The sequence below is a fragment of the Dryobates pubescens genome, chromosome 28 (genome assembly GCF_014839835.1).
Source record: "Dryobates pubescens isolate bDryPub1 chromosome 28, bDryPub1.pri, whole genome shotgun sequence".
In the NCBI taxonomy this organism is placed as follows: Eukaryota; Metazoa; Chordata; class Aves; order Piciformes; family Picidae; genus Dryobates; species Dryobates pubescens.
The window spans coordinates 1,579,428-1,598,628 of record NC_071639.1 but is presented as its reverse complement, the minus strand read 5'-3'; the positions used below and the strand labels follow the sequence as shown (position 1 = coordinate 1,598,628).

The window sequence follows — 19,201 nt, the reverse complement described above, 5'->3', positions numbered from 1 at the left end:
GAGTCCTGTGTCCAGTTCTGGGCTCCTCAGCTCAAGAAGGACATTGAGAGACTTGAAGGTGTCCAGAGAAGGGCAACAAGGCTGGGGAGGGGTCTGGAGCACAGCCCTGTGAGGAGAGGCTGAGGGAGCTGGGGTTGCTTAGCCTGCAGAAGAGGAGGCTCAGGGGAGACCTTCTTGCTCTCTGCAACTCCCTGAAGGGAGGTTGGAGCCAGGTGGGGGTTGGGCTCTTCTCCCAGGCAGCCAGCAGCAGAACAAGAGGACACAGTCTCAACCTGTGCCAGGGGAGGTTTAGGCTGGAGATGAGGAGAAAGTTCTTCCCATCAAGAGAGATTGGCCACTGGGATGTGCTGCCCAGGGAGGTGGTGGAGTCCCCATCCCTGGAGGTGTTCAGGAAGAGCCTGGATGAGGCCCTTGGTGCCAGGGTTCAGTTGATCCAATGGTGCTGGGTGAGAGGTTGGACCTGATGGTCTCTGAGGTCTTTTCCATGCTGGTTCATTCTGTGCTCTGTGGTGAGTGCACAGCTGTCTTCTTTCACAGGCTCCCAGGATGTTAGGGGTTGGACTTGATGACCTCCAAGCCCTCTTCCAGCCTCAACAGTTCTGCAGTTCCATGATTCCAAGTAGCTAGAGGAGTAATTTGCCCAAGTAATTTGCTCCTGTGCTTCTCTCTTTCACAGCTGAGAGCGTGCCTGCAGGGCAGCAGCTGGCTGCTCAGCACCCCAGGGATGGATTCTCAGTTTGCAGGCCCCAGGTGCTCTGGCTGGGACCCAAAAGGTTGTCAGATGAGTCCCTGCCTGTTTAACACTTTGGGCATCACAGTCTCGACTCCACCTCCCATCCCTTTGTTGTCAGTGTCCAACCCTCCCTCAGCCTCCAGCCAGCTCACACAAACCATCCCAACAGCTCTCCCTGCTCAGGAAAGCAGAGCCAGCTCCAGCTGTAAACCACCAGGTGAGCCAAAGGCCTCACCACAGCCAAGCTGGGAGCACAGCCTGTAGATGCCAACCCTCCTCCCTCAGGGAGCCAGCAGGCTGTCAGTGCCTGTCCCACAGACTCAGAGAACCAGCAAGGCTCAGAACGACTTCTAAGCCCATCAAGTCCAACCTTCTGCCCAACCCCTGTGCCCACTGAACCCCCAGCTGCCACATCTCCTCCTTCTCTGAAGCCCTCCAGGGATGGGGTCTCCACCCCCTGCCTGGGCAGCCTGTCCCAGTCCCTGAGCAGCTCCTCAGAACTCTTGAAAGAGAGTAATACCAAGCCTGCATTACTGGAAGGAAGGCTGCTTTGGGTTCACTGCCAGACCAGCATCTCATTCTTCTCTCTGCCACCAGGGAGGGGGCTCCCTGTCAGTACCTCACACCCCACCTCAGAACCATCCCTTCAAGGGCCCTCAAACATAGACCTGAAGCCCAGAGACCAAGCAGGAGAGGTTTCTCACCAGAGCTAACAACAACAAGGGAGGCTAAACCCCTGTGGCAGTGTTTGATCCTACCTGGGGAGGTTAATTTCCCCACCCCACTCTGTTTCTCCAAATAGTCTCCAACCTTTTGACAACAGCATCCTGAGGATCATTCTCCTCTGGGGGGAGGGACTGCTTCCAAGGCCTTGGAGCAATAGGCCAAGGGGCAATGGTTTGCAGCTGGAGCAGGGCAGAGTTAGGTTGGACATCAGGGGGAAGTTCTGCACAGGGAGGCTGGGGAGACACTGGCACAGGCTGCCCAGGGAGGTGGTGGAGGCTTCATCCCTGGAGACATTCAAGATCAGACTTGAAGTGGCCTGGGCAGCATGCTCTGGTTGGAGATGTCCCTGCTGCCTGCAGGGGGCTGGACAGGATGACCTTTGAGTGTCCCTGCTGCCTGCAGGGGGCTGGACAGGATGACCTTTGTGTGTCCCTGCTGCCTGCAGGGGGCTGGACAGGATGACCTTTGTGTGTCCCTGCTGCCTGCAGGGGGCTGGACAGGATGACCTTTGAGTGTCCCTGCTGCCTGCAGGGGGCTGGACAGGATGACCTTTGTGTGTCCCTGCTGCCTGCAGGGGGCTGGACAAGATGACCTTTGTGTGTCCCTGCTGCCTGCAGGGGGCTGGACAGGATGACCTTTGAGTGTCCCTGCTGCCTGCAGGGGGCTGGACAAGATGACCTTTGTGTGTCCCTGCTGCCTGCAGGGGGCTGGACAGGATGACCTTTGAGTGTCCCTGCTGCCTGCAGGGGGCTGGACAGGATGACCTTTGAGTGTCCCTGCTGCCTGCAGGGGGCTGGACAGGATGACCTTTGAGTGTCCCTGCTGCCTGCAGGGGGCTGGACAGGATGACCTTTGAGTGTCCCTGCTGCCTGCAGGGGGCTGGACAGGATGACCTTTGTGTGTCCCTGCTGCCTGCAGGGGGCTGGACAGGATGACCTTTGTGTGTCCCTGCTGCCTGCAGGGGGCTGGACAAGATGACCTTTGAGTGTCCCTGCTGCCTGCAGGGGGCTGGACAGGATGACCTTTGAGTGTCCCTTCCAAGCCAAAGCAATTTGTGACCCTGCCCCACAGGAGCATCAGGAGGCTCAGGCCAGTGTGAAGCTCTCCTGCTGCGGTGAAGCAGGCCAGGCCCAGCCAGGCCGAGCTCAGGGCTCTCCTTGCTCTCAGTTAAGGCTTTCCTTCTGGCTGGACACTGCTGGGGGCAGACCAGGCCAGGGTATTCCTGAGCCTGTCAGCAGAGCTTGTGTCGGTGCTGCACCAGGCAGAGCTGCAGTTTCACACTCTGAAGCCTTCCAGGATCAGAGGCAAACTGATCCTAAGGTGCTGCTCAGGCAGCCTCACTCTGATGAGTTCTCACTGCCAGCAGATGCCCCAGAGGTGAGCACAGCCTCAGGGAACTGTGTGCTGTTTATTTTTCAGTTGAGGAGGAACTGGCCATGGCACAAGACTCCAGAAAGCTCCTCCTGAATTACTGGGGCCAGCAGCAGAAACCCAGGAGATCTGGAGGGCAAGAGAAGCAGTGGAGGCACTGAAGGACGCCTGAGGGGGGTCTCACACCAGGAAGCAACCAGCTGCAGGTCACCACCACGGGGGAAAACAAAAGGGAGAGAAGAACTTGGTGCTGTGGTGTACAAATGGAACAGCTGCTGCTGCCCAAGAAGCTCTTCCAACAGTTTTGCTTTCTGACACGAAGCCAAAGGAACAGAACTTCAGCTCATGGACACCAGAGCCCCCCTGCCATGTGCTGGACCAGTTCCCTGGCATGACACAGGGCTTGGTGGGGGCAGCTTGCTCAGCAGCCCTTCCCTGGAGTCCAGGGAAGCAGGCTGCTGAGAGCTGAGCTGGGCTGTGCAGGGGAGGCAGCCTCCTTACACTGAAGATGTATGAACAGCAAGCTCCCACCAGGCACTGACACCTAGGAGCCTGAGCAGGGGGTGGAGGGCAGCTGCTTTCTGTGTCAGCTTGCAGGCTTTGGGGGAGGCCCTGGCTTTGCCAAGTGCGCTCTGAGTGGGATTTGGGAGCCAAACAGAACAGTGATGGGAAACAAAAGGGCTGCTCTGTGCTGCCTGAGGCTGTGCCAGATGCTGAATCCATGGCAAGTCAGTCTGTAAGGCAGATTGGTGCAGTGTGAGGACACATGGGTGGCTGGTTCAACAAGGCACCATGCAGGGGCCTGCATCTGGGACAGGCCAACCCCAGGCACAAATCCAGGCTGGCTGCAGAGTGCCTGAGGCAGCTGGGGCTTGGAGCTGGGAGCAGAGCAGCCTGAGGGCTGCCCTCGTGGCTGGGGAGAAAGATGTGCAGGGCTGGAGCCAGGCTCTGCTCAGGGATGGCCAAGGGGCACTGGGGGCAAGCTGCAGCAGAGGAGATGCCAGAGGAACAGGAGGGAAAACTTTGTGACTGTGAGGGTGCTGGAGCCCAGAGCAGGCTGCCCAGAGAGGTTGTGGCATCTGGAGAGATTCAAAACCTGCTTGGATGTGTTGTGTGTGCCCTGCCCTGGGTGCCCTGCTCTGGCAGGGGCTTGGACTCAGTCTCCAGAGGTCCCTTTCTAACACCTAACATTCTGGGAGTCTCAGGCACTGGCACAGGCTGCCCTGGGAGCTGGTGGAGTCACCACCCCTGGAGGTGTCCAAAAGCCATTTAGATGTGGTGCTTGGGGACACAGCTTAGTGGTGGCCTTGCTGGAGTAGGGTTAATGGTTGGACTCTTTTCCAACTGCAACCATTCCCTGGCTGTGTTGCATGTTTGCTCCAGATGTGAAACCAGCACCAATGGAAACTCAAAGCACCACCAAACAAAAGGCTCTGGTTACTCTTTGAAGGAATACAGCCCTCAAGGGAAGTGACACTGGGTTGAAGTATCTTGTGTTGGAGTGCTCAGGATCAAACACAACTGCATTCAACCCCAGCATGGATCCAGTGCCCAATAACAACCAGAAAGCTCCAAAGCAGTAAGGAGTTGAAGTGCTGACACTTTCCTCCCCTCAAACAAGTCCTGGAGCCAGTGCTACACCCTCCCAAAGGCAGCTGAGGGATTTTGTAGAGCTCTTCCTCACACTCTTCTGTTTGGCAACACCATGAAGACATCCATCTAAAGGCCTGGATCTCCAGCTGGAGCTCCACCTCCATCTCCCAAACTTGCCACTTCCCTGGCAGCCTCCCTGCTCATGCAGTGCTCTGTTACTGGGCTGAGGGTGTGTGTGTGTGTGTTCTCCTCCCCTTTTGGAGGGGCAGAATGTGCCTGGTGTTGCAGGGAGGCAGGCAAGATCATGGCTGCTGTCCTGGGTGTCACTGAGGACACTTGCAAGCACACAGGGATCAGTGTCTGGGTTACTGCTGCTTTAAGTCACCCAAACCAGGAGGCCAGCATCCCAACAGGGATTTCTGCTAAGCCAGCATGCTGCCAGGTGAGAGCAGCACCAAGAGAAGTGGAAAGAAGGCAGTGAGCAGCTCTGTGCAACCCAGCCCAGAGCAGCAGACCCACCTGCAGGCTGAGGGGGGTTTTACCTCCTGCTGTTGCCGTGGTTTGGCATCTGAAGATTGCTTCTCTGCACCACAGAAAGCAGGATGCTGACTGGACCATGCCTAAAGCCACTGCTACTTCAGCAGGGGGCTTCAGAAGCAGGTCACTGTGCCACCCTCCTGGCCACCCTGCAGACTCCTTGCACCCAATGCCTGCCTTGCAGGGGTCTGTGGCCTCTAGCACTGCAGCTCTCACAAGTGATTTGCTCACCTTCAGCGTCTCCCAGGCTGATGTCTGAGCACTCAAAGCCATACAGAGAATAAACAACTTTATTTTAGAACAGAATTACAGGAAGCAAAATATCACTTAATACATTTTCAAGCTGCTAGAAATCTAATTTGGCCTTTTAACTATACACAGAGTCAACAGCAAAGGAAAGCCCAAACCACCCCCTCCCCACCAGCCCAAAAGAACCACAAAAGCCCAAACAATGACCAGGGTTTCTCAACGGCAGGCTGAAGGGATGCTGCTGTCTGGTTGCCTCCTGGAGCCCACTGGTCAGCACCCTAACCCCCCCTGCTGACCTCAGAAAAGCCTCTGCAAAGTGCCCCCCTCTCAGCAACACACAGGGCAGCCCTGACCTGGAGACAGCTTTCATGTGAGCCTTCTACAGTGGGTTCAAGGAATGGAAGTGCTCAGGTTTGGACACAGTAAGAAAAAGAAAGCACTAAGGTTTCAAGCTGCCTAGGTCACCTCTGGGAAGAAGGGAAGGAAGAGGCTGCTTTGCCTGCCTGCCTCCTCCCCTCCTCTGGAATGCTGCAGAAGTTGAGCATTGGCACCCAAGTGCAAAAAGAACACAGTGCTCAGTCAGAAGAATTGTGTCTGCAGCCCCTTCCCCTGCCTGCCACTGCACCTCTGCTCCACAGAGAGGCAGGCAGGCAGGCTGGCTTAGCACAGAAAGAGCTGCAGAGAAGAGAGCAGTATAAAATGTACCCAAAGGAAGAGAATTACTCTCCTTTTTCCCAGCTGTCAGGCAGTGTATGCTTAGAAAAGTCTGTGTTGTGTGCTCCCCCAGATGCACCTGAAGCATCTGGAACCAAAAACAGAGCAACAGTAACAACAATCCTCATAAAGTCTGTAAATCACTCCAGCAGGAGATTTCACTTGGAAATATTCAGGACAAAACCAACCCCCAGCCAAACCCCCACTACCTCTAAGTTAGTAAAGATCCCCCCCCTTGCTGCACAATTACCTTGTGGTCCAGTGAACAATGCTGGCCAGACTGGTTGGGTTTCTCCTGGTGCTGCTGCTGGTGTTCACTTTCATACAACTAAGAATCAGCTTCCCAAACTCCCCAAGTTATTTGTGCAGGAGAAGGTCACAGCCTCCCACTGCATCCAATAAAAAACAGCTCTAAGAATGTTAAGAAGTGGTTATCAAAAAACACAACCCCCCCCCCAAACCAAACCAACAACAACAGGATGAAGGAGAGAGGCTGTGAGGGAGGACAGAGCAAAGCTGGCAAACTGCAGCTGGGGACTGGCATGGGAGGCTGCAGCAGCTGCTCCTGGCTGCCAGGCCTGGGGAGCTGGGTGGAGTGGTGATGGCTTGGAATGGTTACAGTTCTTCATGGGCAGCTTCAGCTTCACTTCTGAAAGAAAAAGGAGAGGGGGAATTAGGCTAAGCATTCATAGTGGGCACTAGGGGAGAGGCACAGCAGCAGAGCATGTCACAGAGTCACAGAATCAATCAGGTTGGAAAAGACCTCAAAGGCCAGCAAGTCCAACCTGTCACCCACACCTCCTGACCACTAAACCATGGCTCCAAGGGCCAAAAATGGCTATTTCTAGCAAGTAACCTCAGGAAGTGATCATAAAAAGAAGGCTGTGTCAAGCCTCCTTCAATCATAGCACCACAGAATCACTAAGGCTGGAAAAGCCCTTTAAGAGCATCAAGTCCAACCATAACCCAGCTACCATCACCACTAAGCTGCAGCCTGAAGCACCACATCTACAGCTCCTTGAACAGCTCCAGGCATGGGGGCTCCACCACCTCCCTGGGCAGCCTCTGCCACTCCCTCACCACTCTGACAGCAAAGAAAATTTTCTTGGTGTCCAAACTAAACCTTCCCTGGGACAACTTAAGCTGACTGCCCCTTGTCCTGTCACTAGTCACTAGGGAGGAGAGACCAGCCCCCACCTCACTGCAACCTCCTCTCAGGGAGCTGCAGAGAGCAATGAGCTCTCCCTCAGCCTCCTCCTCTCCACACTAAACACTCCCAGCACCCTCAGATGGGAAGGGAGAGGGAGAGGGAGAGGGGAAAGAAAGGAGAGGGGAAAGAAAGGAGAGGGGAAAGAAAGGAGAGGGGAAAGAAAGGAGAGGGGAAAGAAAGGAGAGGGGAAAGAAAGGAGAGGGGAAAGAGGAAAGAAAAGGAGAGGGAAAGGGGAAAGGAAAGGAGAGGGAAAGGGGAAAGGAAAGGGAAAGGGAAAGGGGAAAGGGGAAAGGGAAAAGGGGAAAGGGGGAAAGGGGAAGGGGGAAAGGGGAAGGGGGAAAGGGGGAAAGGGGGAAAGGGGGAAAGGGGGAAAGGGGGAAAGGGGGAAAGGGGGAAAGGGGGAAAGGGGGGAAGGGGGAAAGGGGGGAAGGGGGAAAGGGGGAAAGGGGGAAAGGGGGAAAGGGGAAGGGGGAAGGGGGAAGGGGGAAGGGGGAAGGGGGAAGGGGGAAGGGGGAAAGGGGAAAGGGGAAGGGGGAAAGGGGAAGGGGGAAAGGGGAAAGGGGAAAGGGGAAAGGGGAAGGGGGAAAGGGGAAGGGGGAAAGGGGAAGGGGGAAAGGGGAAGGGGGAAAGGGGAAAGGGGAAAGGGGAAAGGGGAAGGGGGAAAGGGGAAGGGGGAAAGGGGAAGGGGGAAGGGGGAAAGGGGAAGGGGGAAGGGGGAAGGGGGAAGGGGGAAGGGGGAAGGGGGAAGGGGGAAGGGGGAAGGGGGAAGGGGGAAGGGGGAAGGGGGAAGGGGGGAAGGGGGGAAGGGGGAAGGGGGAAGGGGGAAGGGGGAAAGGGGAAAGGGGAAAGGGGAAAGGGGAAAGGGGAAAGGGGAAAGGGGAAAGGGGAAAGGGGAAAGGGGAAAGGGGAAAGGGGAAAGGGGAAAGGGGAAAGGGGAAAGGGGAAAGGGGGAAGGGGAAGGGGGAAAGGGGAAAGGAATAAAGAAGGGAAAGGGAAGGGGAAAGGGGAAGGGGGAAGGGGGAAAGGAATAGAGAAGGGAAAGGGAAGGGGAAGGGGGAAGGGGGAAGGGGGAAGGGGAAAGGGGAAAGGGGGAAAGGGGGAAAGGGGGAAAGGGGAAGGGGGAAAGGGGAAGGGGGAAAGGGGAAGGAGGAAGGGGGAAGGGGGAAGGGGGAAGGGGGAAGGGGGAAGGGGGAAGGGGGAAGGGGGAAGGGGGAAGGGGGAAGGGGGAAGGGGAAGGGGGAAGGGGGAAGGGGGAAAGGGGAAAGGGGGAAAGGGGGAAAGGGGGAAAGGGGGAAAGGGGGAAAGGGGAAAGGGGAAAGGGGGAAAGGGGGAAAGGGGGAAAGGGGGAAAGGGGGAAAGGGGGAAAGGGGGAAAGGGGGAAAGGGGGAAAGGGGGAAAGGGAAGGGGGAAAGGGGAAGGGGGAAAGGGGAAGGGGGAAAGGGGAAGGGGAAAGGGGAAAGGAGAAAGGGGGAAAGGAGAAAGGGGGAAAGGGGAAGGGGAAAGGGGAAAGGGGAAAGGGGAAAGGGGAAGGGGGAAAGGGGAAGGGGGAAAGGGGAAAGGGGAAAGGGGAAGGGGAAAGGGGAAGGGGAAGGGGAAAGGGGAGGGGGAAGGGGAAAGGGGAAGGGGAAGGGGAAAGGGGAAAGGGGAAAGGGGGAAAGGGGAAAGGGGGAAAGGGGAAAGGGGGAAAGGGGAAAGGGAAAGGGGAAGACTGAATTAACCAAGCCCCTGCCCAGCCTCACTGCTCTTCTCTGGACACCCTCCAGCCCCTCAGTGTATGTGGTGCCCAGAACTGAACCAGGGTTCCTGCAGCCATTCCGCTGCCTTCCTTCAGTGAATCTCTTCCCTCCCCCAGGATTCTCAGGCTGTTTTAGCAGCCCCACTGTCCAGAGCCATGCCTGCAGCCCACCTGCCCTTCAGTTGCTGCCACAGGAGGACACAGGGCTCTGGGTGGTTCAGGCTGCAGAGAGATGTTCAGGGCAGTGCAGGTGGCCTGGGTTTGCACACCTCAGTTGCCCTGTTAGGGCATCAAAGCTGGGGAAGGGTCTGCAGAACAGGGCTGGGGAGGAGCAGCTGAGGGAGCTGGGGGTGTGGAGGAGGCTGAGGGGAGACCTCATTGCTCTCTGCAGCTCCCTAAAAGGAGGCTGCAGTGAGGTGGGGGTTGGGCTCTGCTCCCCAGTCTCAGGTGGTAGGAGAGGAAATGGCCTGAAATTGTGCCAGGGGAGGTTTAGGCTGGAGATGAGGAGAAAGTTCTTCCCAGCCAGAGAGATTGGCCACTGGAATGTGCTGCCCAGGGAGGTGGTGGAGTCCCCATCCCTGGAGGTGTTCAAGAAAGGTGTGGCTGTGACACTTGGGGCCGTGGTTTGGTGGGGTTGGGTTTACAGCTGGACTCCATGATCCAGCCAAAGCAATTCCATGGTTCTATGACCTTTTCCTTAGTGTTTCAGTGAAAGGCACCACCAGTCAAACAAGGCAGCAGGCCTCACATCCAAGAGCAGCATGGTGACACGTCCCCACACTATTTTTCCCCCTTTAACCTTGATCCACAATTAACAAACCCATCAAGTCTGAAAAAGCTGAAGCTTCTGTTTGATGTCACAGTGTCACAGTATCACTAAGGTTGGAAGAGACCTCAAGGATCATCAAGTCCAAGCTGTCTCCACAGACCTCATGACTAAACCATGGCACCAAGTGCCACATCCAATCCCCTCTGGAACACCTCCAGGGATGGGGACTCCAGCAACTCCCTCAGGGAAGAACTTTCTCCTCACCTCCAGCCTAAACCTCCCCTGGCACAGCTTGAGACTGTGTCCTCTTGTTCTGCTGCTGGGTGCCTGGCAGAAGAGACCAACCCCCACCTGGCTACAACCTCCCTTCAGGCAGTTGCAGAGAGCAAGAAGGTCTCCCCTGAGCCTCCTCTTCTGCAGGCTAAGCAACCCCAGCTCCCTCAGCCTCTCCTCACAGGGCTGTGCTCCAGACCCCTCCCCAGCCTCCTTGCCCTTCTCTGGACACCTTCAAGTCTCTCAATGTCCTTCTTGACCTGAGGGGCTCAGAACTGGACACAGGACTCAAGGTGTGGCCTAAGCAGTGCTGAGCACAGGGCACAAGGACTTCCCTGCTCCTGCTGGCCACACTCTTCCTGATGCAGGCCAGGATGCCCTTGGCCTTCTTGGCCCCCTGGGCACACTGCTGGCTCATGTTTAGGCAGCTGGCAATCAGCACCCCAAGGTCCCTCTCTGCCTGGCTGCTCTCAGCCACTCTGACCCCAGCCTGTAGCTCTGCCTGGGGTTGCTGTGGCCAAAGTGCAGCCCCTGGCACTTGGACTTGTTGAATGCCATCCTGCTGGCCTCTGCCCATCTGTCCAGTCGGTCAAGGTCCCTCTGCAGAGCCCTTCTGCCCTCTAACTGACCAACCTCTGCTCTCAGCTTGGTGTCACCAGCAAACTTGCTGCTGACTGACTCAATGCCCTCCTCCAGATCATCAATAAAGATATTGACCAGGCTGGGGCCCAGCACTGCTCCCTGGGGCACACCACTGGTGCCTGGCTGCCAGCTGGCTGTGGCACCATTCACCACCACTCTCTGGGCTCAGCCTCCAGCCAGTTCCTAACCCAGCTCAGAGAGCTGCTGTCCCAGCCAGGGGCTGACAGCTTGGCCAGGAGCTTGCTGTGGGGGATGGTGGCAAAGGCCTTGCTGCAGTCCAGGCAGACTCCATCCACAGCCTGCCCCACACCCACCAGGCAGTCCCCTGGGCATGGAAGGAGATCAGGTTGGAGAGGCAGGACCTGCCCTTCCTAAATCCATGCTGGCTGGGCCTGAGCCCTTGGCCATCCTTCAGGTGCAGTTATTACCCCCAGGATAATCATGTCATCAAGCAAAGGAGGAGCCAAGGCAGCCTAAAGCTCCACTGATCTCTAAGGCACCAGCCTATAAGCAGTGCCCCAGCAGGTTTATGCTGTTGGATACACCAAGCAGAGCAGGTCTGGGCTTTTTTTCCCCCCCCTTTCTTTTATTCCTAGAAATGAGAGCCCATCCAAGTGACCTGCTTTTGACCTCTGTCAACTGCTAAGAAGCTTTAAAGCTTGAGTGTGCAGTGCATTTCCCTCCTTGCCTGAGAGAGTGACAAAAGGTTAAGTATTTCATTGTGTTTAGGGATTAAGAGTTAGTTGCCTCAATTAAAATGCCCAGGTGTGCCCTTTCACTGCTGGGCAGGGCACACAGCCCTGAGCAAGGCAGATGTAAGGCAGGGGCTGCAGCTGGGCAGGTGAACAGGAAAGGGACACATCCTCCACGTTCTGCAGGAGCAGCCCACACCCACTGCAGTGGAAGCTACAACTGGCTATAACCAATCCAAACTGCAGCTCTCATGGCAGGGGGTTGGAGGTGACAACCGCTGAGGCCCCTTCCAACCTAAGCCATGCTATGATTGCCCAAGCTCTGTAGGATATGCCATGGGGCACAACTGAGACACAGATACAGGAACATCTGCAATGCAAACCAATGTCACACATTCTTGTTGTAGGAGTCCACTCTGAGTGCCTGCTTGAACTCACCCTGCTGTGGCAGCAGGTATCACACACACCCTGGGCTCTTCCAAGCTTTTGATTGCAGGCTGCCACAGAAAACTGAAGCTCCACTGCTCTCTGTGAAACACATTTCTATATATGGAGAGATGTCAGCTTACCTAAAATAACTGCTTGAGGGTGTTTGGGATTTCACTCTTCATCCTCCTCAGCAAGTTCAGTTTCTTTGTGCACCACCACTCTTGTCACAGACATGTCTGGGTGCTGTTCTTTGGCTTCTTTTATTGCCTGTGCCAGGGCCTGAAAGAAAGCAACAGCTGAAGGACATTCATGGGGGGCCAGGGAATGGGAGAGCAGCAGTGGAAGTTCTGGGTACAGCTGTTCAGAACCCTGGATTCCCAAAGCCTGGAAAGGCTCAGGGTGAAAACCAAGGCAACAAAACCAAACCACAACAACAATGAAAAATAACCCAACCCAAATGTGAAAACAACCAACCCAAACCAACCAAAACTAACCAAGCAAGCAGCCAAGCCAAAACAAAACCTCAACCCAAACCAACCAAAACTAACCAAGCAAGCAGCCAAGCCAAAAAAAACCCCAACCCAAACCAACCAAAACTAACCAAGCAAGCAGCCAAGCCAAAACAAAACCCCAACCCAAACCAACCAAAACTAACCAAGCAAGCAGCCAAGCCAAAACAAAACCCCAACCCAAACCAACCAAAACTAACCAAGCAAGCAGCCAAGCCAAAACAAAACCCCAACCCAAACCAACCAAAACTAACCAAGCAAGCAGCCAAGCCAAAACAAAACCCCAACCCAAACCAACCAAAACTAACCAAGCAAGCAGCCAAGCCAAACAAAACCCCAACCCAAACCAACCAAAACTAACCAAGCAAGCAGCCAAGCCAAAACAAAACCCCAACCCAAACCAACCAAAACTAACCAAGCAAGCAGCCAAGCCAAAACAAAACCTCAACCCAAACCAACCAAAACTAACCAAGCAAGCAGCCAAGCCAAAACAAAACCTCAACCCAAACCAACCAAAACTAACCAAGCAAGCAGCCAAGCCAAAACAAAACCTCAACCCAAACCAACCAAAACTAACCAAGCAAGCAGCCAAGCCAAAAAAAAAACCAACCCAAACCAACCAAACAAAAATAACCAGACAAGAAACTAAGCCAAAACTCCAACCCAACCCAACCAACCAAAACTAACCAAAACTCAATTTTACTAGCAGGATGTCTTCCAGACAGCTGGCCTGCAGAGCTGGCAGAAGGAACCAGGGAGCAGCATAGCTTCCCTGTGTTCCAGGAGCAGGTAGTTGGAGCTCTCCTCAGCTGCTTGGATCCCCACAAGTCCATGGGACCAGATGGGATCCATCCTAGGGTGCTGAGAGAGCTGGCAGATGAGCTGGCCAAGACACTCTCCATCATTTTTCATCAGTCCTGGCTCACTGCAGAGATCCCAGAGGACTGGAAGCTGCCAGCGTGGTGCCCATCCACAAGAAGGGTCAGTTGGATGAGCCAGGGAATTCCAGGCCTGTCAGCCTGACCTCAGTGCCAGGCAAGGTTATGGCACAGGGCATCCTGAGTGCAGTCACACAGCACTGACAGGATGGCCAAGGGCTCAGGCCCAGCCAGCAGGGATTCAGGCAGGGCAGGTCCTGCCTGACCAACCTGAGCTCCTTCCATGCCCAGGTGACTGCCTGGTGGCTGTGGGGCAGGCTGTGGATGGAGTCTGCCTGGACTGCAGCAAGGCCTTTGCCACCATCCCCCACAGCAAGCTCCTGGCCAAGCTGTCAGCCCCTGGCTTGGACAGCAGCTCTCTGAGCTGGGTTAGGAACTGGCTGGAGGCTGAGCCCAGAGAGTGGTGGTGAATGGTGCCACAGCCAGCTGGCAGCCAGGCACCAGTGGTGTGCCCCAGGGAGCAGTGCTGGGCCCCAGCCTGTTCAATATCTTCATTGATGATCTGGAGGAGGGCATTGAGTCCATCAGCAGTAAATGTGCAGCTGACAGCAAGCTGGGGGCAGGAGTTGATCTGTTAGAGGGTAGGAGAGCTCTGCAGAGGGATCTTGACAGGCTGGGCAGATGGGCAGAGGCCAAGGGCAGGAGATTGAACACATCCAAGTGCCAGGGGCTGCACTTTGGCCACAGCAACCCCAGGCAGAGCTACAGGCTGGGGGCAGAGTGGCTGAGAGCAGCCAGGCAGAGAGGGACCTGGGGGGAGTGGTTGATGGTAGGCTGAACATGAGCCTGCAGTGTGCCCAGGGGGCCAAGAGGGCCAAGGGCATCCTGGCCTGCATCAGGAAGAGTGTGGCCAGCAGGAGCAGGGAGGTCATTGTGCCCTGTGCTCAGCACTGCTTAGGCCACACCTTGAGTCCTGTGTCCAGTTCTGGGCTCCTCAGGTCAAGAAGGACATTGAGAGACTTGAAGGTGTCCAGAGAAGGGCAAGGAGGCTGGGGAGGGGTCTGGAGCACAGCCCTGTGAGGAGAGGCTGAGGGAGCTGGGGTTGCTTAGCCTGCAGAAGAGGAGGCTCAGGGGAGACCTTCTTGCTCTCTCCAGCTCCCTGCAGGGAGGTTGGAGCCAGGTGGGGGTTGGTCTCTTCTCCCAGGCAGCCAGCAGCAGAACAAGAGGACACAGTCTGAAGCTGTGCCAGGGGAGGTTTAGGCTGGAGGTGAGGAGAAAGTTCTTCCCTGAGGGAGTTGTTAGCCATTGGAATGTGCTGCCCAGGGAGGTGGTGGAGTCCCCATCCCTGTAGGCATTCAAGAGGGGCTTGGATGTGGCACTTGGTGCCATGGTCTAGTCATGAGGTTTTGGGTGACAGGTTTGACTTGATGATCTTTGAGGTCTCTTCCAACCTTGCTAATTCTATGATTCTGTGAGATGCAAGATTCTTAGGTGAGATTCCAGCAGATCCCCAATGGCTTTTGTTAAACAGAAGTTTATAATGGAAGTCAAAAACTGATTTTAGATTCCAGCTCTCCTGTGTTTCATGTTTTACATTCCTGCTTTCATGTGTTTCAAAGCTTCCAGCCAAAAGGACTGCTGCATGCAGATGCTGCTGACACAACACAGCAGACTCCCATCTGCCCAGCTGAATGTACTAAAAGATGAAGATTTCAGCAAGGCTTCTCCCCACAAAAGGCAAAAGCAGCACTAACCAAATGCAGTCTCCTCCCAAAAAGTAGCCCAACCCCTTTAACAGCAGCATGAAATCCCTTCCCATAGAGAGTAGAATAGAATAGAGTAGAATAGAATAGAATAGAATAGACCAGGTTGGAAGAGACCTTTGAGATCATCAAGTCCAAACTATCATCCAACACCATCTGATCAACTAAACCATAGCACCCCATCCAGTCTCTTCCTAAACACCTCCAGTGATGGGGACTCCACCGCCTCCCTGGGCAGCACATTCCAATGGGCAATCACTCTTTCTGTGTAGAACTTCCTCCTGACATCCAGCCTAAACCTCCCTTGGCACAGCTTGAGACTGTGTCCTCTTGTTCTGGTACTGGTTGCCTGGGAGAAGAGACCAACCCCCACCTGGCTGCAACCTCCCTTCAGATAGTTGTAGACAGCAATCTGTGATGCAAAGTGACAAATGGTGCTTTTCCTTCCATAGAATCACAGAACTGTCAGGGCTGGAAGGGAGCTCAAGGCTCAGCCAGTCCCAACCCCCTGCCATGGCCAGGGACACCTCACACTGCAGCAGGTTGCTCACAGCCACCTCCAGCCTGGCTGCAAACACCTCCAGGCAGGAGGCTGCCACCACCTCCCTGGGCACCTGTGCCAGGCTCTCACCACCCTCCTGGGGAACAACTTCTTCCTCACAGCCAATCTACCTCACCTCTCCTCTAGCTTGGATCCATCCCCCCCAGTCCTATCACTACCCTCAAAAGTCCCTCCCCAGCTTTCTTGGAGCCCCCTTCAGATCCTGGAAGGCCACAATTAGGTCTCCTCAGAGCCTTTTCTTCTCCAGCCTGCACAACCCCAACTCCCTCAGTCTGTCCTCACAGCAGAGCAGCTCCAGCCCTCTGCTCATCCTTGTGGCCCTGCTCTGGACACATTTCAGCTCATCCAGATCTTTCCTGTACTAGGGGCTCCAGCACTGGCCAGAGTTCATCCTCCTTACTCACAAAACACAATCAGTAAGGACTTTGCCACAACTAACAGTCTCAGGGCCTTTCCATGTCCACTTATTGAACTTTGCTTCCTTCCTCTTGTTTCAGGCTTGTGAAACAGCCTCCAGAGCTCACTGGGCCACAAAAGGCCCACTGCAGGTGCTGAGAGCTTGCACACTCCAAAAAAAGAGTTCCCAAAGCACAGTCATTTCACTTAAATTCCTGAGTGGTCTGAAAATAGTACAAGTTTTTCCCTCCCTTAATCAAAAGCCATGGAAGTAAAATTCCTGGGAAACAGCTAAATGCTTTGGGTTTATATTTTGAGCCTGTATTAAGAATAAAATGGCTTCCTTTGACCAGGATACAATAGCTGCCAACTCCCAAAATAAAGGAGATGAGAAGCTTACAGAGAAAAAAGAGATCTGGAGGGTAGGAGATACAAGCATCACAGAATCAGTGAAGAGTGCAGGCTAAAAAACCTTTATGCCAAGGAAATAGGAGGAAATTCCAGTTTGGAAAGCACATTGACATGGAACTAAGTGTCCTCAGATTTTGTGAGTACAAAGGCATCACTCAGTTGAAGCTTGGCTTGCATGGCTGGAGGTAGTTAACTGATGAAAGCAAAGGTTATGGAAAGCTGTAAGCAAGTTTCCTAAAGTGAACATGGGAAAGTGGTTGTTAGGAGTGGGGGAGCTGGGATGAAAGCTCAAACTAAGCAACTGGAGACAGAAAACATTGGCCTCTTGTACTTTGATCTCTTATATAAATCAGTTGATTGTAAAGGAAATGAAGTGGAGTTCTTTAAGACTTAATCCCAGCCAGCCCATAGATGTTCCACAGACAATCTCGAAGGATTTCCAGCAATGTTGGCTTTTGTCACCTGGCAGAGGAAGCCATGCAATGAAATGGCTGAAGAGGGTTTCTGTGATCAGTCATGCCTCAGGCCATGGAAATCTCAAGAGCTTTGTGTCAGTGTTGCTACCCTGGTTGAAAAGGGCAAGCAATCTGCTTCACTTTTAGAAACAGGAGGAGCCTAAGATGCTTTGAGTCATAGAACCATTTGAACTTGCACCAAGAATCAGATGGAGATGTCCATGTAGTGCTGAGGTGATGCTGTCCTGTCTGCAGCTGAATGGAAAAGAGGAGCAGCTGTTTTCAGTAAAGAAGGTGCCACATGCTGCACAGCAGAACGTGCTACGGAGTGGCAAACTTTGGATTGTGAGTTACAGGTGAGGACTTTGAGTGCTGTGTCCAGTTCTGGGCTCCTCAGTTTAGGAAGGACATTGAGACACTTGAAGGTGTCCAGAGAAGGGCAAGGAGGCTGGGGAGAGGCCTTGAGCACAGCCCTGTGAGGAGAGGCTGAGGGAGCTGGGGTTGCTTGGCCTGGAGGAGGCTCAGGGGTGACCTCATTGCTCTCTGTAGCTGCCTGATAGGTGGTTGTAGCCAGGAGAGGGTTGGTCTCTTCTCCCAGGCACCCAGCAGCAGAACAAGAGGACACAGTCTCGGACTGTGCCAGGGGAAGTTTGGGCTGGAGGTGAGGAGAAAGTTCTTCACTGAGACAGTCATTTGTCATTGGAATGTGCTGCCCAGGGAGGTGGTGGAGTCCCCATCCCTGGAGGTGTTCAAGAGGGGACTGGATGTGGCACTTGGTGCCATGGTCTAGTCCTGAGGTCTGTGGTGACAGCTTGGACTGGATGATCCTTGAGGTCTCTTCCAACCTTGGTGATACTGTGAGACTGTGAACACACAGCTTGGCAAAGAGAGGCACAACTCCAGCCAGGAGGGCAAGAGCAAAACCATGTTATAGGATGACTGCTATTAGCCTAAATTTTATCTCAGTCTTGTGACAGTAAGCAGTGAGAGGTGTTTGCTCTCCACATCTCTCAGACAAGTGGGATTTAAGAACCCAGTCACACTGCTGATTCCAGGCACTGCCAACATCTAAAACACTACAGATATTTCTATTGGGCTTCCATTCCATTCTACACCTTGCACAACAGGAGGACCTCATCAGAAGCAGGTCCTCCTCCTTCAGAACTCAGTATACTACTGTGTGTTAAAACATCATCATTAACATTGGAGATTCAACCTCTCCCATATCCATTACTCCCCACAATCTCCCCATCAGAATAACCTGCTTAGAAGAGAGATCTTGCATTAAGTCTGGGCCAGAGAGGGAGGCACACACTGAAAATAGAGACTTAAAAAACAGAGCTATTAAAGATGGAGGGGAGAGGAGGGGAGGGGAGGGGAGGGGAGGGGAAGGGAGGGGAGGGGAGGGGAGAGGTTCGGAGAGGAGAGGTTCGGAGAGGAGAGGTTCGGAGAGGAGAGGAGAGGTTCAGAGAGGAGAGGTTCAGAGAGGAGAGGTTCAGAGAGGAGAGGAGAGGTTCAGAGAGGAGAGGTTCAGAGAGGAGAGGAGAGGTTCAGAGAGGAGAGGAGAGGTTCAGAGAGGAGAGGAGAGGTTCGAAGAGGAGAGGAGAGGTTTGGAGAGGAGAGGTTCGGAGAGGAGAGGAGAGGTTCAGAGAGGAGAGGAGAGGTTCAGAGAGGAGAGGTTCAGAGAGGAGAGGAGAGGTTCAGAGAGGAGAGGAGAGGTTCAGAGAGGAGAGGTTCAGAGAGGAGAGGTTCAGAGAGGAGAGGTTCAGAGAGGAGAGGAGAGGTTCAGAGAGGAGAGGAGAGGTTCGGAGAGGAGAGGAGAGGTTTGGAGAGGAGAGGTTCGGAGAGGAGAGGAGAGGAGAGGAGAGGAGAGGAGAGGAGAGGAGAGGAGAGGAGAGGAGAGGAGAGGAGACGTTCGGAGAGGAGAGGAGAGGAGAGAGGAGAGGAGAGGAGAGGAGAGGAGAGGAGAGGAGAGGAGAGGAGAGGAGAGGAGAGGAGAGGAGAGGAGAGGAGAGGAGAGGAGAGGAGAGGAGAGGAGAGGAGAGGAGTGGAGGAGTGGAATGCAATAAACCAGGTTGGAAGAGACCTTCAAGATCATCATGTCCAACCTATCATCCAACACTCACCTCATCATGGTCAATGTCTGCATCTCCAGTGATGACGATGCGCTTCTCAATCCTTGTTTCTGACACCCCACCCTTGACCATCTGCAGAGGACACAGAACAGTGAGGAACACACCTTTGTAATCACAGAAGAGACCAACCACAGAGAAGAGACCAACCCCCACCTGGCTACAACTTCCCTTCAGGGAGTTGCAGAGAGCAAGAAGGTCTCCCCTGAGCCTCCTCTTCTCCAGGCTAAGCAACCCCAGCTCCCTCAGCCTCTCCTCACAGGGCTGTGCTCCAGACCCCTCCCCAGCTTTGTTGCCCTTCTCTGGACATATTTGAGTAACTCCACATCCTTGTTAAACTCTCTTTCCCGTGCCCTGTTCCTAGATTCCTGCCTATCTATTAGGGCATCTCTGTTCAAAGTCTGTCTACAGCAGGATTAACT

The 19,201-nt window shown here is 54.4% G+C and overlaps 1 protein-coding gene across 1 annotated transcript in view; it reads right to left on the bottom strand.

Annotated features, from left to right (window-relative positions):
* Nucleotides 1-11,819: 11,819 nt before the first annotated feature.
* EPB41L2 (erythrocyte membrane protein band 4.1 like 2) overlaps nt 11,820-19,201 on the bottom strand; it is a 157,110-nt gene continuing 149,728 nt past the window's right edge. Inside the window, exons 21-22 of the mRNA XM_054173977.1 lie at nt 18,774-18,854; nt 11,820-11,952 (exon numbers count right to left, since the gene is read on the bottom strand). Of these exons, the coding sequence (XP_054029952.1) occupies nt 11,845-11,952; nt 18,774-18,854 (189 nt within the window). The 3' untranslated portion in view covers nt 11,820-11,844. The remainder of the gene's footprint in view (nt 11,953-18,773; nt 18,855-19,201) is intronic.